Source organism: Equus quagga, chromosome 12 (genome assembly GCF_021613505.1).
Source record: "Equus quagga isolate Etosha38 chromosome 12, UCLA_HA_Equagga_1.0, whole genome shotgun sequence".
Taxonomy (NCBI): Eukaryota; Metazoa; Chordata; class Mammalia; order Perissodactyla; family Equidae; genus Equus; species Equus quagga.
The window spans coordinates 7,813,596-7,839,264 of NC_060278.1; the positions used below are offsets into that span (position 1 = coordinate 7,813,596).

The window sequence follows — 25,669 nt, forward strand, 5'->3', positions numbered from 1 at the left end:
ATGTAAAAATTTCTGACTCCTTTGACAAAAGATTTGACCAAACTAGGCCTTCATTTCCCTAGGGTAATAGCTGGAGCTGAGTTACAACTCACTCCTTAAATGGAACACAAGCTCCCGAGTTGAATACATTCTCCCCCGCACCGTCCCCCATTGCCTTGCCAGAGCTGGGACCAGTGTCAGTAGACTTTCTCCTAACAGTTGTGTTGGTGCTTGTATTATAATAGTGAAGTATTTCTTTGTATCCACGTCCTCAAATGTGGGGAAATCAAAGTGACCAGAGGATTTAAAGAAAAATAGGACAGCCTGTTTCTTTGAGGACTGAATGTTGTGCAGAGTATGTTGGTGTTGACAGAAGGCAATTTAAGACTTTTCTACCTATCTGGCTTCTGTAGGTTTTTGAATTTACAAGCCCTGATTATAGAGTATAGTTCTCTGCTCCGTTCGACTCCTCATCTTAGAAATGATAGTTTTACTTTCCGTACCTGGCAAAGGGGGAAATGTGGCCAATGTGTTTTAATATATGCACATATCATGACATCATTTCTTTTTGGTCTAAATGCTTGTTCTGACACATGTGCAGCAAGAGACCATCACAGGTTCATGCACCTAGAAGTTTGTTTAGGTATAACTGAGATAAAGGAATCTAGCAAGGTACCTGAGAAGAAAAGCATACAATAAAGCCTGTGTTTAAAAAAAGGATATGTCATAATGGGAGGCATAAATTACTAGCGTTTCTGATCACAGTTTCTTCTTTTAAGGAAATGCTTCAACTGATGACCACTGATTTGAAATTGTTTCTTTTGCTGGATAAACAAGTTCAATTGGAGTCTCTGGTTATTTTTTATATTATGAAAGAGTTACTTTGTTACAAATACATTGAGCAAGTTGACTGTTTTGTGGAATTCGTTTTTCCCCAAAAAGCCAAATTTTCAAAATGCCTGCAGATCCTATGCATTTTTAAAGGAGATCTCATATGCTGACATAAATGGCAAAACTGTTTTTCGGTAAAAATATTATTTGGTAAACACCTTAAAGTATAGTGTGACTTTCTTATTAGTTTTTCTTCTTTTTTTCCTTGATAATCATGTGATGCCTATTTTTTTTAATAAGTTCTTTACCGGCCTCCTGTTAATTTGATGAGCTCTTTTCTGTGGCATGAGTATTTATCCTCTCTCTGTTGTGCACGTTTTCTTCTGCTCTTTTGATTGAATTTTGCTTTTTTCTATGCCAGGTTTTACGGCATATAGATATTTTAAGTTTTACATAAGCAGATCTGTGAATTGTTTCTTTTCTAGTTTCTGAATTTTCCTTTGTATTCCCCACACCAAGATTATTAAAAATTTTTAAATTTATATTTTTATCGAAGTAATATATGCATTAGGTTGAAGCATGTGAAATTGCTGTTTTTGTAGGTCAAAAAACAATAGAATGTCAGCAATTTCCTATGGCTCTGTTTAATAAATTGGTTGGAAAGTCAAATACTATTGCAAGTCTTGCAACCAAAAACAGGAGTCCTTCTCACTTTTCCTCCCTAGTCCCATGTCCTCCCTCAAGAGAACCACTTTAGCTGTGGGTAGCACTTTCTTCTGGTATTTACAGACTTCATAGAGTTTCCATGTCAACAGTAGGTGTGGAGACCGATAACTAAATAAATTATATTAGATGGTAGTAAGTGCTATGAAGAGAAGTAAAGCAGGAATAGGAGATGGAGGAGTGGGAACATGGGGCTTCAGATTTCAATAGGGTGATCTAGGAAGGCCTCCCCCAGGTCATATTTGAGCAAAAACCTGAAGGGAGCCTTGTGGGGAATAAGCATTCCAAGCAGTGGGACAAGCATGTGCAAAGGCCCTGAGATAGGGCTCTGATGCATCTGAGCATCAGTAAGGAGACCAGTGTGGCTGGAGCAGAGTCAAGAAGGGAGAAAGTGATAGAAATTGAGGTTGGCCAGGTAACAGAATGGTTCTGTGAGGAGGACTGAGGGAAATTCTTTGGCTCTTATTTTGTGTGAGATGGGAAATGAAGAGTTTTGAGCAGAGCAATGATATAATGTGACTTATATATTTAAGGATCATTCTGGCTGATCTGTTGAAAATGGATTATTAGAGAGCAAGATCAGAAACAGGGAGCTGTGTTGTAATTCAGGCAGGAAATGATTGTGGCTTGAACCGAGATATTATCAGTGCAGGTAGTGAGAAGACATGAGATTTTGGACATGTTTTGAAGACAGAACTGAGAGGATTTTCAGACAAATTGGAGAATCAAGGATGAACTTGGTACCTGCAAGGTTGGAGTTACCATTTACTGAGTTGAGAAAGACTGTGGAGGAGGGCATTGGGGTGGAGGAATGTCAGGTATTCTGTTTGGGATATGTTGAGTTTAAGGCATCCAAATAGAGATGTTGGAGAGCCAGCTCTTGAGTTCAGTTGAGTGACAGTTTTGGAGCCGTCAATATTAGAACAAATTTAAAGCCCTGAGGCTGGATGAGATCAGCAGGAAATGAGTGATGATATGGGCAAGAAAAGAACTCGAAGTAGAAGGAAAACCAGGAGTGTGATTTTCTAGGTGCCAAGTAAAAGTAAAATTTCAAAGAGGAAGGAGTGATCAAGTCTGACAAATGCTGCTGAGAGGTCAAATAAGATGAGGGAAGAGAACTGACAGTCAATTTAGCAGTATGGGAGTGATCAGCAACCTTGAGAAACAGTTTTGATAGCTTGGTTGGGTTGAAGAGCATTTGACAAAATCTAACACCCTCTCATGATAGAAACTTAACAAACTAAAAGTAGAAGGCAATTTCCTTAACTTGATCAAGGGCATCTACTAAAAACCCACAGCTAACAGAATCCTTAATGGTGAAGGAAGGAATGCTCTCCCCCTAAGATCAGAAACTAGACAAGGATGCCCATTCTTGCCACTTTATTTAATGTGGGACTAGAGGTTCTCGCTAAGGCAATTAGGCAAGGAAAAGAAATAAAAGGGCTCCAGATTGGAAAGAAAGTGGTAAAACTATCTCTGTTTGAAGATTACTTCATCATGTATATAGAAAATCCTTTTTTTTGCATCAGTTGGGGTAATCAAGTGGATTTCCCCTTCATTCTACTAGTGTGATGTTAACATTGATTTGTATGTGTTGATTCAACCTTGCATTCCTAGGATAAATCCCACTTGCTCATGGTGTATAATCCTTTTTAATATGTTGCTGAGTTTGGGTTGCTAGTATTTTGAGGAATTTTGTGTTCATATTCGTAAGGGATATTGGTCTGTAGATCTTTTGTTCTTGTGACGTCTTTGTCTGATTTTGGCGTTAGGATAATACTGACCTCATACAGTGAGGTGGGAAGTGTTCCCTACTCTCATATATTTTTTAAGTGTTTGTAAAGGATTGTGTTAATTATTCTCTAAACGTTTAATAGAATTCTCCAGTGAAGCCATCTGGTCCTGGGCTTTTCTTTGTGGGAAGTCTTTTGTTGCTAGTTCAGTCTCTTTGCTTGTGAAAAAGTCTGGACAGATTTTCTGTTTCTTATTTCAGTTTCAGGAGTGTGTCTCTCTAGTTATTTGTCCATTTCATCTAGATTATCTAATTTGTTGGCATACAGTTGTTCATAGTATCCCCTTATAATTTTTATTTCTTCAAGGTCAGTAGTAATATCTTCTCTTTCATTCCTAATTTTAGGAATTTGGGTGTGCTCTCTTTTTTTTATTAGCCTGTGTAGGTGAAGGTTTGTCAATTTTGTTGATCCTTTCAAAGAACCAAATTTTGGCTTTATTGATTTTTCTCTATTCTAAGGGATGCTAAAATGTTGTAATTGATTTCTACACTAACTAGGAAATGTCAGTTTAATCTAAGATTTTAATATTTCACTCCTAATCTTCTGTATTAGTCAGGCAATTAGTCAGTATACACACACACTCTCTTTCACCCACACACACGCATATATACAAAGAGAGAGAAAAAACAATTTTAAGGATTTGGATCATGTGATTGTGGAGGCTTAGTAAGTTGAAATCTGCAGGGTGGGTGGCAGGCTGGAGACTCAGGAAAGAGTTGCAGTTCGAGTCCAAAGGCCGTCTGCTGGCAGAATTCCTTCTTGCTCAGGGGAAATTAGTCTCTTTTCTATTAAGGCCTTCAACTGAGTGGATGAGGCCCACCCACATAGTGGAAAGTAATCTCCTCCAATGTTAATCTCCTCCAAAAAACACCTTCATAGAAATATCTAGAATAATTTTTGACCAAATATCTGAGCACTGTGGCCTAGCTCACTTGACACACATAATTAACCATCACATTCTCCATTCTCCTACTCTACTTTAATAATCTATGATAATCATGCATTGAAGAAAAGTTTACCCTTTGGAGATTTGATATGTCTTCCACATCAAATGTTTCTCTCACTAAAAGAAGTAATTTAAATGATACAAGCCAACAAAATGGAATGGATTTGTAACATTTTAGTTACTTCCCATACATCATACAAAGGACCGTAATATTCTGTGTATATCAGATCCCAACAGATACCACTACTTTCCCACGTTAGTCGTGGTGCCACTGGTTTTGAAGAACATCCACATACACAGGATGGGTTTATATCCATTCTCGGCACATGGCACCTTTATCCAGTTCTAGGAGAGTTCTGGAAAAGAGTCAAGGGAGTTCCTAGAAATTTAGCCTTCTCCTGAGGGCTCTTCCAAGGACTATTTAGAAGAATTTCTGACACCATGGCTTGTTTTAGAACCTTACCTTTGCGCCTCATCCACCTCCACACTGTATCTCCTGAGTCCACAGAAGGAGAGGAGAAACAGAAGTAATCTAACCTGCAGACAATACCCTTGGAGCAAAAATAGGACAGCCTGGGTCCACTTATAGACCCAAGACCCATGTTCTTCATCTGAATGAGGACAACAGCCCAGTAGAGACATTTCATTATTTTCACTTTGTGTGAAGTGCATAAAATCAAGCACAAAACAGCCTATGTAAGTAGCTATTAACCTGATGACCAGTTACATTTTTAAAGAATGCATTCCATGTGAAAATGATCTAAGTTGACTCTTTGAAAGAACTAACATATAATGCTCCAAGGATTGAATGTCTGTTTGTATAAGAATTATGTCTTAAAGCCATATTTAATAAGCTATCACTGATATGAAAGCACACTGTGTGATGTGATTCTACTGATGTGTACATACCGCATTTCTTCGAGGTCAAGGTATTTATCAGTAAAAGAGCTTTGACTGTTAATGGAAGTAAGGAAAAAGCTCACTTACTGGACAATGTAAGTTGTGTGTTGTTTGCATAAAAATTTTGTAATAATAACGTGGAGGTAAATTGATAGTATGCTGTAAATATGAATTGCAGAACATTACACCTTTTAAAGTTGAGTGTGAGTCAAGGGCTGCCTATATATATTGTCAAACCATTTACTTTATATTTATATATGTATGAATTATTAGGAGTAATTCATTTCCTCCTCTAAGCTCTTGAAAATTTCATTTAGCTTTGGTGGACGGTATGGAAGTCAGTGTATTTTTGGGTGGTGTGTGTCTGTTTCCAAAGGGGATTGTTTCTCCATAGTAGAATAGTCAGTTTTAAAGCTTCTCTCTCCTCTCTCCTACTATAGAACAAAATAGTCCATATGAAGAGTAATTTTTTTAGCATTGGTAAGAATTACCGAATGCCTTTCCTCTGGTTAATGCATTATAGAAACCTTGTTATAATCAATTCACAAAACAGTGCTTATCATGTATCTGTCTTCAAACATAATTTCTTTTGAATCATTTCCTGAAAAATCATCAATTTTTCTCCACTTCTGCCCTTGCTGGAGTACTTCATGCATTCTTTTAAAACAAGATCAGTTTTGGGACTTATGTAAGTTAAGACTGTTCTTTCTATTTAACTGAAGTGTTTACCATAAAGTTCAATAAAAACAAAACAGTCCGTTTGCTGTTATTTCTTTTAAATCGTATTATTTACCCATCTCTACTTCTGTGTGTGTTTTCCTAATCCTGTTTCTTATTTCTTCTCTGTTTAAGCACCATTGGTCCTAAACAAGTTACACTGCCTGTTTTATAAATCTAGTAAAAATTCCCACTTGCTCCAATATTCAGTCACTTTATTAAAGAATGATATGTAGATAAGTACAGCTATGTCTAAATATACTGCCTTAATATTTTCCTCCAAAATAAGATTTATACAAAAAGAACATTTAGAAGCATTCTTTCAAAAGTGGTACAGGTTCTTTCTTGAACAAGAAAGAACTCTGCGTAATCTCAGTATGTCTGGAATACTACTTGGAAATATTTTCTCTGACAGAAAGAAACCATTCCTGCTTGGAGAATTTTAGGTTGCATAGACTCAACTTAGAAAAATATATTAAAATTTCAAATCCAATTTTCCCCTCTTTTCAGAACTAGATTTTTATATTCAATTTTATGTGTGCATACTGTATTTTCTCATAATTTTGAAAGTATAAGTAACAACTCTCTTCTTTATTAGCTGGCTGGCAGAAAATTAAATTCTCATATGGTTTCTCTTTTTTTATTGTAATGCTGTGCTTGCTTTAAAAATAAATTGTCAGTGATATCAGGAAAACTTTTTAAGACCTAAGTAATTTTTTTTCTTGGAAATTGCGAATTGCTATCTTATATTAGCTTCCATGATTTCATTAGTTACTTTGTTTTAGCTTGAGATGAGCTGAAAGATTCAAGGATATTTATAGCATTCGAACGTTTCTTTACATTTTACTGAGAGCAACATCCAGAGATGAATTTTCTATTGATTTGTTCAAAAACCTTTTCCCCCTTTATATACAAAGTTAGCATATGTATGGGTAATATAATTCATGATAATGTTCATATTTCTTTGGTGACTTTTTTTTCCTGACACTGTTTTATAAGATGAATATAGAAGCTGGCCAACCCAGCCTCTTCAGATCTCAGTAACTTTCATAGTCTTGTATTGACATTTCTTGTCAATTTAAACCTCCTCCCAAGATGTTTACTTATTTGTCAATTTAAGATGTTCTTAATTATCCTCCATTGTCTTTGGAATAATTTTATGACTGGCAGACTATGGGAGCATCATTTCAGCAATAATTTTGTCTTAGGATCGTGTTACTACATAGTTTTTACGTGTCTGTTATGTTTTATATCATTATAACAATGTTGGCATTATATTAAAAATGTTTATTTTAATGGGAATTTTCAATGTTTTGTTGTCAGAAGCCTAACAGTGTATAATAATTTCCAGAGGTTTGGTTTTTATTAATGTCTACATATTTTTTTTAATCTTAAGTTCATTTATATTAAAATTTTCTCTTCCTTGTAATTAATGAAACTATTGAACTAGTTAAATATTTTCTTGGTCAAATTAACCCAGTGTTTTAAGATGCAAAAAAAATAATTTTCATACATTGATTTTGGCAATTCTCTGAAATTTAAAACAAGTCCACGTTTTAGTATATTGAAGGTGAGAAAAAAGAATGAAAATGTTTATTTTTATTTCCTTTTAAGAAAGAAAGCAGTTTTCTTGACTTTGCCTCAACTAAATGCATTTCTTAAAAAGTGAGAAGTTTAGTGTGAATCTCTGAGTTTTGAGTTACCTGTGACCAGTATTGCTCTGTTATGATTCAGGCGGATTCCCCTGAGGCTCTTCCCCTTCTGCAAACATCTATAAAGTTTAAACATATTAAAAGCTTATTATTATCATAAACATCGCGAATGCATAATATCTGATGTTAAAAGAATTGTAACCAAAGATTGAAACTGTCCCACGTGAAAATTGCCGGTGGTAACATAATAGTATTTATTTTCTTGGAGTTAAGGAAGGGCAGGTCCCATTTCACTCTTGTTCACATGTGTGGTTTCTGAGGCTGCTAGTGTTGGTGGTGAGTTACCTTGACCCTGTTTGAGGACCTTTTGTATTAATGGACATGTTTGTTCCTAAAGTGATCATGTGCTTTTTATAAAATCCCATCTCAAAGGTCAACATTTTATGAAAAAGTGACATCATTAGAATGATAAATATTTACATTATAAATTTCCACTGAAGTTAGTTATTTAGGGGAGCCAAAGAATATGATAACAACTTGTGATTTTAAAAAAGATTTCACATCAGTTTCATTAGTTTGGTTGTAAGTTTTCAAAACCCTGACTGCTTTTCTTTTATCTTCTTCACTTCTTAGGTGAGACTGCTGGTTCCCTATGTATCTTCCTTGACCTTTGATTTTTAGTTCTTGTACTATATTCTCATTTTTTTAAAAATTGTTTTCTCTTGTTTTTACTTTCATTGCTTTTTTATATTTTAGTTTATTGGCTGTCTCTAACTATCATGAATATAAAAACTTGGTCTCTTAGCCATAGTCATTTCCAAATATAGAAGACTAGACCCTGCCTTTGAGACATAGTCAAAATGTATTTTGTTTTATATGTTGATAGAACCACAAATACATCTGCTAATACTGGATTTCGTTTTGTTCGGTTGTTCATATTATTATGAACTCTGTGTTTTTGTGGGATTTTTTTCAAATTATAAAATTATATAATGTTATGGAATGCTTGAAAAACAGAACAAAATAATTGCCTACAGCCCTCTCTGCCTAACACAAGCATTGTCTATTATACATTTTCTTCTATATTTCTGTATCCATACCAATTTTTATATAGTAAAAAGATAAAACTCGTAGTGTAAGTATGACTATTCTGTCAAGTTCTTTCCATTTATTATTATATCAAATGCATTTCTATGCTGCTGTATAGCTTTATAATTACAATTTTAATGGCTTCAACCCCATTTCTTTGAAGAGGTGTTTCATAATGTAATCATCCCCATACTTTTGTGTATTTTGGGTGCTTCCAAATTTTTTTACTGTTAAAAATATCGCTAACATCTGAAATTAGAGGATAGATAGGTATAATATTTGTCTACAATATTAAGCTTATTTTAATAACCAATGATTACTTTACATATGTAAGCATTAAATTTAATGTTCTTTTGATGAATGGTGTTATATAAATACAGCGTAGTAAGGAAGCTTTGAAAATGACCAAATCATAATTGCCTCGGTTTAATTTTTTTTTTTTTGCTTAAGAGAAATGTCAAAGTCAAATCATGTCTGTTGATTAGAGTACTTGCTAAAAATCTTAGTTTCTAGTCATGAACCTATGTTGTGAAACCCCTTAAATTACAAATATTTGGGAATAATTTCTATGTCCCCTAGTAAGAGCAGTGACACTATTTTATATATTTTTGTATTTCATACATCATCTTGAATACAGAGGAGAATCAAAACTGTACTTAATTATATTTGAAAAAAATGTCTTTTAACGGGTAAGAAACATATTTTTAATCCCTAAATTAAACATCTCCTCTTTCATAATTTTTTGCATTAAATTATTTCATAAAAGGCTCATCTTTTTTTTATTATACATTTATGTATGTAGAGTAACATTTCAAACTTCCTTCTTGACTTTTTTCCCTCATTTAATATTTTAACCAAAGCCTTGGGAATCATTTTTTTTTTATTACACTAAGATTGCTAAACACGTGGATGGTTATACTCACCTCATTGGGTTGCTATGAAAATTAAATGAACTAATCTACATAAAGTGCTTCGAGTGGTGTCTGTCGTCTGGTAAGCTCTCAGTAAGTTATCAGGAACACCACCACTACTGCTGCTGTTTGGGTATTGATGTTATTAATTAGAGAATTATCTAAACTCAGACCAAGAGTCACCTTTTCTTGTCATGACGTAATAATAAAAACCTAGTACTTCACTACAACATATGTATCAACATCAAGTAGTGAAAGGACAGTTCAGTAAGTATTTCTGGGACCATTGGTTAATTATTTAGAAAAATACGAAGTTACGGTCTCACTTCACAAGCTTGATCTCATGATTACAGCTGAGTGATTCCAGATGGGATAAAAAAAATTAAGTGTAAAGCCATGTAACCCATTTTTTAAAACTTCAGAAAATGTAGGTGCATGTTTATCAGACCTAAGGTTAGGAAAGTCATAAAAACGGTGGAAATAACAAAGGAAAGAAATTCACAGATTCAAACACATGAATGTTTTAAGATACGTGTGTGTGTGTGTGTATTTATGAAAACCCTAATCAAAAAGGGATCAAAGTGTATTAACCAACAATTTACACAAGAAATAAGAAATGCAAATGAGTAATAAACATGAAGAAAAGTTCAGTTCTACTGGCAGTTAAAATGAAATGATACACAATTTTTCTCTTGACAAGTCACTAAAGATTTTAAAGTGACTAGAAGTCCTTTTATGAGAGAATGGTAATACGGCCGTTGTACTTACTGCTAGTGGAAATGTACCTTGTTATTGACCGATCTGAGAAGCATCTGGACAAGATCTGTCTAGCTTCTAGCAGTTTGTCCTAATGAAATCATCGGGGACGTGGAATAAAGGGAATGTACTGGGATGTTTATTGCAGTTGTATTGAAATAAGGAGCAAATGACGAGCAACTTAAATTTACTTTAGACAAAGCTATACAATTAAGTGATAAGTTAGCAAGCCGTCGTAAATTATTTCTCCTGGAAAATATTAGATAAGCAGTGTCTCCTTGTGATTAAGGGCTGACCTGCAGCTGTAGTCTTCCTGTAAAGTCACTTTCCTATTGTAATAAAGTGAACGTGCTGTTCCCTTAAAAAACACAAATCTCTAGCAGCTGTGGGTAAGCGCTCTGGAAAAAGCCTGTCCATAAAAATGTTGAGCCAATTATAAATTACAGAAATGTGAAATATAAGGAAAAATATATTTTGTGTAAAACTGTTCCCTTACTCCAAATTCCTTGTTACTGGTCCTTTGCCTTTCTTCTTTTTTGAAGCCAGCTCTTGCTAAGACTTGTGCACTGAAAATGACCTGAAATTAAATAGGTTCTAGGTTATTTATTCACATTTGCCTGAAAGAACCTTCTGCTGACTTTCAGTTTACGTATACATTTTTTGATCTGCCTTTTAATAAGGGAACCACATAAGACCTGAAGGCAAGAAATGATTAACCCCTTTTCCTGACATGGAGTTTGCTCTCCTGTAAACTTCGACTGAGCCCGGGTATAGTGACACATCGCTGACTGTTACTTGGAAATGACAGTTTCTTTACTGTCTTGAAGGACATGCCAAATGTGCCATCACCTCTGACTACCCGTGGAGGATAGAGTCTAGGAAAATAGTCTGGTTTTGTGTTTTTGTTTTTGCTCTTTTTGGTTTGAGGAATAAATCACAAGTGAGTACTCTAGATTTCATACCTTTTGTCATGTCCTCTGTTCTGGGTGTTTCCTTGCTTGCTCTGGGTTGGGAGTTTTTCTTGTTTTCTTACTCTGTGTCTGTGCGTATGCATATAATTGTATATGTGTGTATGCTTTTGTGTATGCATATATGTGTTGTGTGGTATAGCATCTATAGGTATATGTGGATCAGGGAAGTAAAGGATCATGATGAGTAAGGAAAACGGAAAGGAAGCATGCTCTTTAAATTTAAATATAGTACAGAAATAACATACATCCCTAGAGAGATTATCTACAAAAATGAGAGTTGATACATACTAAATCTTTCTTTGTGTTTCTTTAAAATGCCTTACTAGTTTAAGAAGCTACTTTTGATATTTAGCATATTTAGATCTGGCTTTAATTTCAATATTTTTTCTCTTTTATAACATTAGCCAATTGAAAACTTATAAGCCCTTTAATTTATTTTTCCCTTCTTGCTGCACTCTGTGCCCTGGGAACACAGGGATGTAGCGCGTTTCTGCTTTCCAGGTACTTTCAATTAGTTGGAGACATAAGTCAAGAACTGACCTACAGCTAACATGTGCTAGGTCCTGAGCCAAAATGCTTTACAGGAAGCGTTTAATCCTTAACAACCCTGCCAGATAGATGCTATTATTATCTGCATCTTAAAGATGAGAAAATGAGCCTTAAAGTTGGCAAGTCTCACAGCTGGTAACTAAGTCAGAGGCAGAACCCAGATGCTCCCACAGACCTGTCTGCTTCTGGTCTTTGCTTTTTAACACTCAGGGATGCTGCTGTGCTGCTAGGACTGGTGTGGACACCTGCTGCCTTCTCCCCCCTGGTTTTGTAAATGAGCATATTGGGTCAAGGCACTTCAGCCTCAAAACCTGCGGGAATTCCACTTTCTTGGTAGTCGCCACCTGGAAAACTGATGTGAATGAGGTCAGGACCGTGTCACGGTGCGTGGGCGCATGCAGTGAGTGACGTCGGTGCTGGCCCGGAGCAGGGACAGAGCAGGCTGGGCTGGCTGCCAGAGTTCCTTCCAGCTCTGCGCCTTCGTGGACGCGGTGTTTTGTCCTTTTGTCTGCCCCTTAGAATGTTCTCTTGCGAAAATACCAAATGTGCCCTGCTTTCTCTGTTGAAATTTACATTGAGAAAATGAAACAGGAGCAATAGGAGGGTTTTTGTTGTTGCCTTTTCAAATGACTTCAATTTAAAAAACTGTTATTGAGCACCTATTCTGTACAACTGACGTCACCAAACCATCCCGTGGACCATGCTGCTCATTTCTGATGGCCATAGACCCCGACATTTCAAATCTGATTACCTTCTCTCTCTTCCCCGCTATCTCTTTATGTTTATGATGAAAGTAAAAACTTCAGTTAAGTGTAAAGACTCAATTAGGTAAAAACGTTCATGGAAATTCAGGACTGAAGTTTTCAGGTTTTCCCTTTTGGACCTTATTTGCTTTGGATGAGGCATTTATGTCCTAGTGAGATCCATTCCTGCGCCAAAAGTTTGTAGTGACTTTAGGAAAACCCTCCTGCCATACAAGGAATAATCGTGAAGGAATTTCTAGTTCTACCTGTTTCTCCTATAATTGCCTTCTTTGAGACAAGAACCCCGGGAACCTGAAATTATGAAATACCAGTGTAGAAAAGTTAGGATAACTAATGTGTAATTTTTGTGCTAAACCAGAAGCCATCTTATATGGATTCCAGTCTGGGCTGACAGTCACAGATGACAGAGTTGGGGTGGGGACAGCATAAGTGATTTCTGCGAGTCAGGAAGAGATGATTGTCTGAGGACCACTGTGCTGCTGCGTGGGAAGGAGTTGTAAGGCTCCCAGCTCCTCCTGGCTGGTGTTGCGAGGATTCTCAGATATACGGGATCCTTTTTCCAGGTTCTCATGCATCTTTCCCAACATCCTAAAAAACAAGAGAAACAAAAAATAATAACTTGTCTTCTGATCCTTTACATTGAAGTCTAAATTCCGTCCGCATGTGTGATTTTAGAATTCACACATCTTTTCTTCATCCTGGGACCAGCATGGCACATTTCCCCTTTTGCTTCCCTGGAATGTCATCTTTCTTTGTAAAATTCTGATGTGTTTCCTCACTTGTCCTGTTCACTTTTTCCTCTTTACCTTTTGCCTTTGATAAGAGAGTTTTAGAGTGATGATCTTCCCTACTTTAAATCCTTCATAAATCTTTCCCCTCAAATAATCTGAGTATCTCCTCAAAATCAGAATGACTCTTGGTTGGGCCACAGGAGGGAATATATTATCAGATGAACTTTTATCACTCCATTCTTAATATCTTAATTGATTTTTATTAAACTGTGAATCTAGAAGGTGAGTGATATAACTCCATAGTCATTGATAATTGTTTTTTAATATTGCCTTTATTTTGAATTCTATTAATTTCTTAAGTCCAGTGGTAATAATTATTCTTCATTATGTTCCCTGAAACTTATACAGATCAGTTATTACATTCTTGCATTTTATTATAAAATGCCTCTATTTAAATTTTCTACTTATCAAATTTGATCTATATTCTTTTTAAAGAATATATACATTAAAATGTACTCACATTTTGTTTTGTACCATGGAGCTGATATAGAATATATATAATGTTTTAATAAGCAAACTGTTTTCTCTCCCTTAAAGTCTGGATTTTGAGAGACTGTAAAGGTTGGTTAGGTCGAGAATTGAGTGTACATCTTATTGAATTCTCAAATGGTGTGTGTGGTAAACATCACTATTCTGGAAAGGAAATAAAACCAGAATGATGCAACAACATGAAAAGCAAGCAGAATGAAATGGGAGTTGACTGAGAAAAGGAACTTTTGCTTAAGCTCACGTATTAAATGATAATAATGAGCTCAATAGGGCTCTTTAAGCAGACAACTTATTTAAGTATTTAAAAAATTATTTTAGTAAAAGATCCTATGACCTATTGATAAGAGTATTGAAACTATGAAACTTATTTCCAAATTTCAGTAGGCTTCAAATTATAAAACTGTAGAATTTCCATAGGAGAAAAAAACCTGAGGCTGGGCGTTTACTCCACCTCCTGGAGTCTCATAACAGTTAAGTAACTTGCTCTTAGTGACAGGCCGGTTCTATCAGCCTGATCCATGTATTGGCATGTTTGACGTTGTGCTTTCTTTTTATTTAACAATAGATGCTGTCTGTGCCACAGGTATGTCGTTAGGCTATGCTTAGAATATAATATGAAATATCCTAGTATTTATGAATGAGAGAATTCATCATCTATATTTAAAGTGTTTTCACAGTGCTTTTAACTTTTTCTTATCAAACGTGTTCATCAGTCAGTCCATATCTTTATGATTTCTGACTTTCTTATTTTGTTTTATAACATAGTTATTTTACTCATTGATTTCTGGAAAGAATTCTTTATGATTTAGAACCAAATAAAATTTACATTATTATAACTATATAATTAAATGTTAGATGATTCTCTTATAAATTGTTGTTGTAATGAGATTGTGTAATATCTGGGTTTTTTTTTTCTCTTACTAACTGCACTGGTAATGATATTATGGTAAATAAAATCCGACCCAACTTTGAGGGTGTTTTTATTTTTGTTTTTTTGGGGGTTTCTTTTTTCAGTTGTTGCTAAAAATATTTTTTTTTTGTACTTGCAGCTGGTTTTAGAAGAAGTTTCCGTCTTAGTAGAAAAGATAAGAAAACAAATAAATCCATGTATGAATGCAAGAAGAGTGATCAGTATGACACAGCTGATGTACCCACATATGAGGAAGTCACCCCCTATCGGCGACAAACTCATGAGAAATACAGACTTGTTGTGTTGGTTGGTAAGTGTTTGCTTTTGTGTGTAATTCGGATGAAATAAGTAAGATAGTAAGAATTTAACATCGGAGAGCATCACGCTTGAAGTGATCAAGCTAAAAGGTCTCATCTTGAACATCTTTGGTTGGGTCTCTAAGTGAAATCGTTAGTCTTTTGCACTTCGTGTGACTTTCCGGAGACTGTTAAGGTGTCTGTGAAGAATGGTACTGACATTTAGTGGGACCTCTGTAAGAGAGGGAATAGCAGACATCATCGCAGTATGTTAAGCATATCAGGGTAACTAAATAATAGAAACGAATATGTTTCTTTCAATTCATTTTGAGGCAGTAGCTATGGTATCACTTTCTGTGGCATTTAGACCTTTAGTGAAATAAACCATTTTAGCAGAGTTCTAGGATATTTAAAGCCGGAGGATCAGTTAACAAAACTGCTTGAGGTATGTAGTTAGTAAGTATGTGGTATGTGAGGATTTCTGTAAACATTGGCTGGTTTGACGCACATTAACGATCTAGCATCTATCTTGTCTGACCTTCATGGACATGAACAATCACAGCTTCCGTGTTACTCCACCTCATCCTAGTTTGTGTTTCTTTAAAAATTTGGTGACAGCAGCATCTCCTCTATCCCTGTTGCATCCCTTGCTCTTCAGCCAAGCAAGGTCTGCTCCTCACCTGAGGAGAGAGACGCCTGTTCCCCTTAAATCTAGATGGCTCTGTCTACAGCCGGGGACTTATTATTACTCCTATGTAATATGTAACTTTTGGTTTTCCCTAGGGGATCTAATTGAAAGAGGAAAGTGAATAAAGTTTCCCTTTTTTTCTTTCCTATAGGTGCTGACAATAAAAACCTGTTCCTCAGGGGTGAGAGAGGGAAGATAGATGAGGATAAACTCTGAGTCTGAATAGTTATCCAGGGAAGAATAAAAGTAAATCATAGTCAAGAGCAACTAAAGATAGTTGATGGTTATGGAAAGGAAATAGCCACTCCCTAGAATCTTCCAGAGGAAAAGGGGAATGTGGGAATGCTGGCCTCATGCATGTTTGAAGTAATCATGGAGTTCTGTTAAAATAGTACGAAATGCAGGTATCACCCCTCCCTACAATTCCTTAAGGAAATTCTTAGTATCTTTTTTGGAAATGCTTTGAAATTTTTTGCATTAGATGATCCTGTTATTTGTGAATAGAGACAATTTTATTCATTCTTTGTAGGAATTTTATTTTTTATTCTTGCCTTATTGTATTCTCTCCTTACTTTAGGCTCCCTAGTACAGTGGTGAATGGGAGTGATGAGAACAGACATCTGTGCTTTGTTCTTGATCTTAGGGAGAAAGTATTCAGTCTTTCACCAGGAAGTATGATATTAGCTATAGTTTTTTTTATAGATGCCTTTTACCAAGTTAGGAAGATTCCCTTCTATTATTGGTTTTCTGAGAACATTTATCACAAATTGACATTGAATTTTGTCAGATGGTTTTTTCTGCATATATTGAGATAATTACATGGTTTTTCTTATTTGATCTGTTGAAGTGGTGAATTGCACCCATTGGTTTTTGAGTGTTGAATGAGCCTTGCATTCCCAGCCTGAACTCCACTAAGTCCTGATGGATTAGCCTTTGTATAGTACTACATTCAATTTGCTGGCCTGTAATTTTCTTAGAATATGTTTTCTGCTTTTTGTATCAAGATAATGCTATATTCATAAAATGTGTTGGGAAGTGTTTCCTCCTCTTCACTTTTCTGGGAGAGAGTTTTTGTAGAATTAGTATTATTTTCTTTTTAAACGTTTGGTAGAATTCCCCAGTGCAACCACACCTGGTCTTGGAGCCATCTTTTTTGGGAGGTTTTAACTACAAATTTAATTTCTTTTAAAAGATGAATATATATAGAGAGAGGGGGGAAAGAAGGGGAACAGGGAGGCGTGCAAGAGAGTGCACCTCTGTAACCTTTATACACACTCACACAGACACACAACTATTCACGTTATCTTCTTGAGTGAGCTCTGGCAGTTTGTGTCTGTGAAGGAATGTGTGCATTTCCCCTAAATTGCCAACTATGTAAGCATAAAGTTGTTGATAGTATTCCCTTATTATCCTTGAACTCTCTGTAAGGTCTGTAGTAATGTCCCCACTTTCATTCATGATATTGGTAATTTGTGTCTTCACTCTTAACATCAGTTATCTATTGCTGTACAACAAGTTATTACAAACTCAGTGACTTTAAAACAGCACATATTTATCATCTGAAAGTTTCTGCAGGTCAGAATTTGGGGAGTTTGGACACGGCTTAGCTGGGTACTCTGCTTCAGTGTCTCTCACAAGGCTGCAGTCGTGTCTTGGCCCAGGGTAGGGCTCTCATTTGAGTGCTGTACTGATAAAGGATCTACTTCCGAAACCATGTGGTTGTGGGCAGAATTCGTAGGCCACCCTCAATTCCTTGCCATATGGGCATCTGCAACGTGGTGGCTTGCTTCATCAAGATGTGTACACTGACAAGGCAATAGAGAGATTCTGCTAGTAAGACAAAAGTCACAATCTTATGTAACCTAATCAACAAAGGTGACATCCCATCACCTTTCTGAGACAGAAAACATCCCATATTCTGTTGGTTAGAAGCAAATCACAGATTTTGCTCACATTCAAGGTGAAGGAATTCCACATAGGTGTGCAAAACAGGAGAAGAGGATCATTGCTGGCCTTCTTCGAGTCTACCTACCTTAGCTCTTTTTCCAATTTATTGATCTGTCATAACACCAGCTTTATGTTTTTTAAATTTTTTCCTATTTTTTTCTTTTCTCAATTTCATTGATTTCTGCTCTTTATTATTTCCTTCCTCTGCCTACTTTAGATTTATTTAATTTTCTGTTTTTCTAGTAGATTATTGACTCGAAACCCTTTTTTAAAAATTTAAGTATTAATGGTCGTGAATTTAAATTTCCCTCTGAACACTGCATCCTACAAATTTTGATCTATTGTGTTTTTATAACATACCATTCAGATCAGAATATTTTCTAGTTTTCTTTGTGACTTCTTTGATCCTTAAGTTGTTTAGAAGTGTGTTATTTAATTTCCAAATATTTGGGGATTATTCAGATCTCTTTCTGTTATTGATTTCTTCTTTAATTTCATTACGGTCAGAGAATATGCTTTGTATGATTTCAGTTCGTTTAAATTTGTCCAAAAACAGTGAATTTTTTTGCCCAGAATGTGGTCTACATCATTGAATGTTCTGTGTGTACCTAAAAAGAATATGTATTCTGTTGTTGTTGGATACAGTGTTTTATATGTATTATTTAAGTCAAGTTGGTGATAATGTTATTCGGGTCTTCTATATTCTTACTAGTTTTTTATCTACTCGTTCTGTTAAATGTTGGCAGAGGAGTGTTAAATTCTCTATAACGGTGGGTTTATTTCTCTTGTCACATCAGTCAGCTTTTGCTTAATATATTTAGAAGCCCTGTTAGGTGGCTACACAATTAGGAGTATTATGTTTTCTTAATGAATTGACTGTCATATTATGTAATGTCCTTTTTTTATCCCTGGATTTTTCTGAAATCTATTTTGTGTGTTATATAACATAGCCATTTAAGCTTTCTTTCTTTTTTGAGGAAGATTAGCCCTGAGCTAACATCTGCTGTCAATCCTCCTCTTTTTGCTGACGAAGACTGGCCCTGAGCTAACATCCATGCCCATCTTCCTCTACTTTATTTGTGGGACACCTGCCACAGCACAGCTTGCCAAGCGTGCCATGTCCTCACCTGGGATCTGAAATGGCAATCCCCAGGCCGCCGAAGCAGAACTTAACCACTGAGGCACCAGGCTGGCCCCTCAAGCTTTCTTTTGTTTATTGTTTGCATGGTATAATCTTTTTCTGTTCGCCTTGTGAATCTTAGTTAAGGTGGCTGCTTGATTGTTGTGAATAATTTCAACATTACGGTCATCTTGGGGTTGCATCTGTTGATTATATTTTTCCTTGAGAATTGGTCACCTTTACCTTGCTCTTTGTATGTAAATAACTTTTGTTCTGTATCCTGAACGTTTTAAACATCATTTTGCATAGCCTTTGGGTCTTATTATATTCCTCTGGAAAATGGTAATTTTTTTTAAGTAGGCTATCAGTCTGATTAGGCTCAGTCTACATGCCTCAGTTCAGTTTTCAAGTCATTGCTGTGCTACATTGTGTCTGTTCCATGCATGTGACACTTCAGTTAGTCAGAGACTTTTCAGTGGTGTCAGTTTTAGTTCATTTCTCAAAGCCTTTGTTATGCTGCTTTGGGCTCATCTCGCTCAGGCACAGCTTAGAGGTGAGCCCACAACTTTTGTGGGGTCTTACCTCTTGGGTCCCCTGCTTCGCTGTGCAGCTCTGAGATGAAGACTCATCCTCTGGGCAAAGCCCAAGCAGAGAGAGGAAGAGTAAAACAGGAAACCTCTCTTCGGGGGTCACCTCTCCAGACCCAACTTCCCTCTCCCCTCTGCCTACCTGTGTTTGCTTTTCAGAGTCCTCAGGTTGTTGCTTTTCCTGTGCTGTCCAGAGACGTTGGTTGTAATCAGTGGGGAGACAACAGTGTTGGGCTCCACTGGAGTGGAGCTAGAACTCCCCAAAGCTTTAAACTCCTCTCACAGACACAGCTTGCCCTTCTCACTTGCGTAGCTTAATCAGCCTCCTCAAAATTGGGTAAGATAACCATAACTTTCATGTCTCCTACTCATAGTTTCAGAGGGTCATCAGGACAGAAGAATACCACAAGCATCATCTCAACTACCCTTTAAGGTAGAACAGTGCTCCCAGAAATATGTATTACAGCATCCCATTGTCAGCCAAAAATCAGAGAGTGTCTGAGGTATTTTGGCTTCTGCTTTACCTGAGTGCTAGTTGTCTAGGTCCGCAATCATTCAACCAAAACTCATCTGGCTGAAATCTTCAATGAAGAGGTTAATTTAATTGTGGGCACTTAACTTGCCCTAAATCCCTTTTGCCCATTGATCTTTGGGTTCCTGGCACCTGGATTCTGAAGTGAACGTGGACCTTGTTACTTTTCTAACGACAAATTGTGTGCTCATCACCTTATTTTTACCTTCCCAGCAGGATCATATATAGCTTTTTTAGCCCCAGGATGTCACTTATACTGCAGTGGCTGCTCTTTCTCTGTCTCTTGCGTGGAATTCCTTAAGTTTCTGAGGCCTGATTCTCGGGAGATTTCCCCTTTATCTCCAAAAAGAGTGTTACCCTCAAGATATTCCTAAACTGGAGACGCTAAATGTTGATGCAAAGGTACAGTGAGTGAAGATTCAGGTTTCTTGTGCTACATGCTTCTCCGCCACTAGTGTTTCCTCAGTCTTTGGAGTTTTCCAGGCCTTGAGTAAATAAACTGCATGACTTCAGTGAGAACCAGACTATCCCTTTTTACTACTTAGATTTCTTTACTACTGAGATCTAACTATAATCTTTCATTACCCTCTGCTGATCCCAACTGAATTTTTAAATTTTAACTTGCTTCTCAAGTGAGTCCTGTCCTTTCTCCACTCTGGTAATAGCAGCAGCCAATATGTATTGAGTGCCAGGCACTGTGCTAAGGGCTGTGCAGGTGTCATTTCATTCAGTCCTCACCATGACTGTGAGGTCAATGCTTTTATTATCCCCATTTTACAGACGAAGAAACTGAAGCACAGAGATAGGTAAGTTACTTGCTGAAGATCCCATAGCTGCTGAGTCCTGGAGCTGATTCAGACCCAAACAGTTCAAGACCAGAACCTTCTTTCTTATCTCACTGTGGAATATTGTGTCCAATCTGTAAAATCAGGGTTGTGCTGACACTGTTTGCTGGATCTCAAATTTCCTACTTTTCTTTTTTTCCCTTTGATTTAGGGCCCATCCACTCATTTTCCTGACACATACCTCCACATTTTGTGAAGGGTTAGATTGGAGTGTACCAAGAGCATCCATTGTTTACATAAATCCTGCCCACCTTCAGGGCCTCAGCCCGGCTCTTTCCACTTTGGGTCTCCCTGGGTCAGGTCAGCAAGCTTGTTGGCTCTGCTCGGCCTTCCCTGTGCTATCCAGGCATGGCCCTCGTTGTACTGGCATTACTGTTTCACTTTCCTTCTCCTTAAAATTCGCCAGCTCTTCCTAAAGTATCCTAGGCTGATTTTCCTGGTCTTTCCACATGTTCAGCAGCCCACCTAGGGTAATTCTCCCAGCCACCCACGAAAGGCTCTGGGCTTGATCTCACTATCTGCTCTGTGTTCAGATCTCAGGCTGCCTCTCAGTAGTTTTTTGCTGGCATAGACAGAAACAATCTCAGAGTATCCAGAGGGAGGAGCCATTCCGCCTCCCCTTGGCCTCCAGCCCCTTCTCCAGGGCTTCTCAAACTTTAACACACATTTGAGTCACCTGGGGATCTTGTTAATATGCAGTTTCTGCTGGGTAGCCTGGGGTGAGGCCAGAGATTCTGCATTTCTAACAAATTCCCAGGTGATGCTGGTGCTGCTGGCCCAGCTTAATTAGGGAGTGCATTTTGCTTTTCACCTATTGCTACCGGTTATAACGCAGAGGTAGTGAGGTGCCCTGCACTGTGCACACTCGGGCAAAGCCTGGTTGTTCTGTTTGAATGGGCTCGGCTGCCATTACCTTCCTTTGTCGGCAGTTGTGAACTGGCTGCAATTTATATGGATTTTCTACTTTTCTTATCACACTTCTGTTTTGTGCTTTGTCATGCACGTGTTATAATGGTGGTTTTAAAACTTTCCGTTTTGTCTTAATCTGCTGTTCAGGATTTGCTCAGTGATAGTTTAGGTTTGGTTTGTCTGTTTTGATCAACTGATTTATTATTATTTTTAGCTTTTATTCTGAAATTCCTATAGGAAAAAACTCTATTTGAAGCTCTTTAGCCCCTAACAGTTTATTTCCCTATTTTGGAGCAATTTCTTGTATGATGTAATTTTTAATTACTGAATCCCACCCTTACCCTTGCTGTGGCCTTCTGAGGAGCAGGACATTCCATAGTGGAATCTGGTGACAGCCAGGGTCAGTACATGTAACTGTCCTTCCAAAGTGTTTCCTGTTAGTCACTTTCTTCTGTGTGGTCATTGCTCAGAAAACCTTTCTGCTTGTCTGTATGGCACATCTGAAGTATCAGAAGTTTGGAGTTCATTGCCTGGAGAAATCCCCATCTATTCCATCCCATGAGGCAGGCTAGTGTAGATGGTAAGAAACGGGCCCCTGGGAAAGGCAGGCTGCATTCCCATCCTGTTCTGCTCTTCAGTAGCTGTGTGACACCTGCATACTACAGGGTTTCTCTGGACTTCAGTTTCTTCATCTGAAAAATGAGGATAAGAGCACTTGCTTTCTAGGTCTGTTTGAGGGTTAAATGAAATGATATTTGCAAAGACTTAGACCAATTCCTGGCACTTAGTAAGGTTTTAATAAAAAGCAGCTCATATATTAACTAAAAATGTTAACAGTATAACATGAAATGTTCAGATATGAGTAGGCTTCTGCTGATTTTGGACCTCAGTGTTCACAGCACTTAGAAGTTAATTAGATTATTTAGCAGTTTATCATCTAAAAGAGGTAATCAAGCAGTAGGCTCAAATTTTGGAAATTCTGGATTGTTCCTGAATTGACTGCTTACTTTTCATGATTGTAAAAATCATATACTTAGGAAACCGTACCTTGGCTCTTACGACATGTGTAGGAAGATGGAAAGAGTATAAGCATCATCCTCCTCCTCAGGCCCCATTTGTTTTCAAAGCCAGTGGGAATAATGGTATTTTCCTGGAAACTGTTAGTAGAATATTGTTAAGGAGGTACACAGTCTGTTATTTGCTCTGTGTTCACACCATAATATTGCATAATTTTTATTCTTGGACTTAAAGTTCAAGAAATTAAAATAGACCAAGTCATTAACATGACAAAAATACGACGATGGAGCACATTGAGCCTTGATCACAAGTATTTTTCTCTTCATTTTGTAAAGGTACCATTCTGAAGCCACATTTTAGCCACTAAAACATCTTAGTGACAGTTTCTGGTATATTCCCTTCTGCATTTAAAAGTGTCTTCCGGGACCGGCCCCGTGGCCGGGTGGTTAAGTTCGCGCGCTTCGCTTCAGTGGCCCAGTGTTTCGCAGGTTCGGATCCTGCGCGTGGCCATGGCACCTCTCATCAGGCCATGCTGAGGCAGCGTCCCACATGCCACAACTAGAAGGACCCACAACTAAAATATACAACCATGTACTGGGGAGATTTGGGGAGAAAAGAAGGGGAAAAAAAAGTGTCTTCCAAAAAGTATGTAAAAACTAAATGTCAGGCTTTTAGTACTTTTTTCTACGTAAGTTTTATCTTTAGTGAAACCTGACTTTTTGAAAAGTAAAGTAATAAAGCAAATAATTTGTGTGTGTTTGCAGAGGAGGGAGCAAAGAGAAAGCTTTGGTGTTAAAAAGCTACTAAAACACTTTTCAGAGCTTAAGCTAATAAAGAGTAAAAATTCATCTTGTGGATACTGAGACAATTTGTGACTTGTTCTGTCCGGTTATGAGGCATAAGAGGAAACTAATAATAAATCTTTCTATATATTTCACATTTCTAGCTTGAGCATTAAGTACTATTCTGCCCTCCTTGTGCTGAATCTCACATGACTGCTTTGCAGAGGTAGTTCCAATAAATAGACATTTATAAGACTGCCATCATTTTTCCATAAAACTATGGCAGAACAGAAAGTCTCCCACATAAAGCAGAGACAAAAGTAAGTAGTCAAAACTAAAACGTAAATGTGAATATGTTTCTTAGCATTCCTGTAGCTTTTGATGAACTTTGATTGAAGGCTTGGAGAAATGGGTCTGCTCTGGAGGGTTTCATATAGACAACTGCATACTCAAAAGTCATAGTTGAATCTCTGAGCGTGTGATGGATTTAAAATTATAATCTTTGTATATACGAGGTAAACGTGATCTTTATTAGAATCACAGTTGGCGTTTTATGCTGTTGGTCTACCTTAAATGTTTATATTCCGGCTGAATTTCTGGGCGTAAAACAAAATCATGTTCACTCAGCTGATCTTTGTGGAGAACCGACTGTGCCGGGCACTGTTGTAAGTGCGTGGGTTCATTAGTGAACAACACAAACATTTTTGCCCTTGTGGTGTTTGCATTCTAATGGGAGGAGATAGACAAAAAACGTATTCAGAATGAATTCATGATAAATAATAAAGCCAATTCTATAACTGTTAAATGGTGATAAATGTGGTAGAAGAAAGTGAAAGCAGGGCAGATTCGGGGGAATGAGGAGTCCGCGATTTTGAATCTGGACATCATGGTCGCCTCCTTGGAAAGGTCGCGTTTTTGCACAGATTCTGAAGTAGGTTATCCACGCCCACTTCTACTTAGCTAAGGAAGACAGGGATGGTTTTATTTTGCCCTTTTAATTTTGTTGTACTCTTGTTTTAGCCCTGAGATAGAGATGAGACAGGTACTTACGTCAGTCTGTATAAGTCCAGTGTAAATAGTGGCTTTAGAAAAAATGATGCTCTTTCAACAAGTTTCTCACTTTCTTGTTCTTTTCTTGTTCTTTTTTTTTTTGATATTAGCTTATAAATGGATACTTCATTAATAACATTTTTCTTCTGTTATGAAAGCAACAGAGGCAAGAAAATCTGAACCTCTATCAGGGCTTGTTATGAACTTCTAAGCTGCTATATTTTCTCTGTAGTTTGATTCCATGGGAACTTTAAATTTAGTTTTCTAAATAGATTTGTAACTCTCCAAGACAAAAATCCAGCCACCCACTCATGTGATCATTATAAGATTATGAGTCAAGTATAATAGGTTGGTTGTGTTTAGGTCTAGAGCAACAAAAATAGAAGGGCTACAATATGATAAGTGGACTTTTTATAACATGTGTCTGATCCAAGGGATACCTAGAGATTTCACTTGATTTGTCTTGCAATAAATCAAATGAGTGTGTTTTTTCAGGTAACAGAAGCAGTTTGGATATTCATGGCAGACCCCATAATTCTGATATTTTTCTCTGGATAGTAAGAGTAACAAGTCTGGCCAATACCATAAAAAAATGTAGGGTAAAATGTGGAAGAATTTGCATGTTAAACAGTGCAGGTACACTGGAGATAAATACATAGTGAAAACTGCATCCGTGTTAGTAGCTTTCCACATAATATGCCATTTTTATGTTTGTACCAAGATGTACAAAAATCACTAGCAAAAGTGAATAGTACTTGGTCAGAGCAAGAGATTCTCTCCAATATATAATTTAATATTGGATGTAAATCTAAATAAGAATGGATTTTATCATTAATACATTATGACTGTTACATAAATATATAGCACGTTAAAACTAATTTGGCTGATCTCCACCTACCTGTATGTCTCTTAGAAGTTTCTTTCATAACAGATTATTAACATTGTAATCTTTAGTATAATTGTCCTTTCATGTCTAAGGTACCACCCATCTATATTTACATTATTAAGTTCAATTTGATGCTCATCAGCCATAAGAAAAACTACAACTAAATTCTATGCCAGACATTTACAAATCAAAATTAGTTTATGCTCATTCTTTGTAGACCACATGTGTATCATTTAAAA

The 25,669-nt window shown here is 36.9% G+C and overlaps 1 protein-coding gene across 2 annotated transcripts in view; it reads left to right on the forward strand.

The window, feature by feature from the left end:
* Positions 1-25,669, forward strand: part of MPP7 (MAGUK p55 scaffold protein 7) — a 241,481-nt gene that overhangs the window by 189,729 nt on the left and 26,083 nt on the right. For both annotated transcript variants that reach the window (XM_046678620.1, XM_046678621.1), the window contains exon 12: positions 14,911-15,081. In XM_046678620.1, coding sequence (XP_046534576.1) covers positions 14,911-15,081 — 171 coding nt within the window. The remainder of the gene's footprint in view (positions 1-14,910; positions 15,082-25,669) is intronic.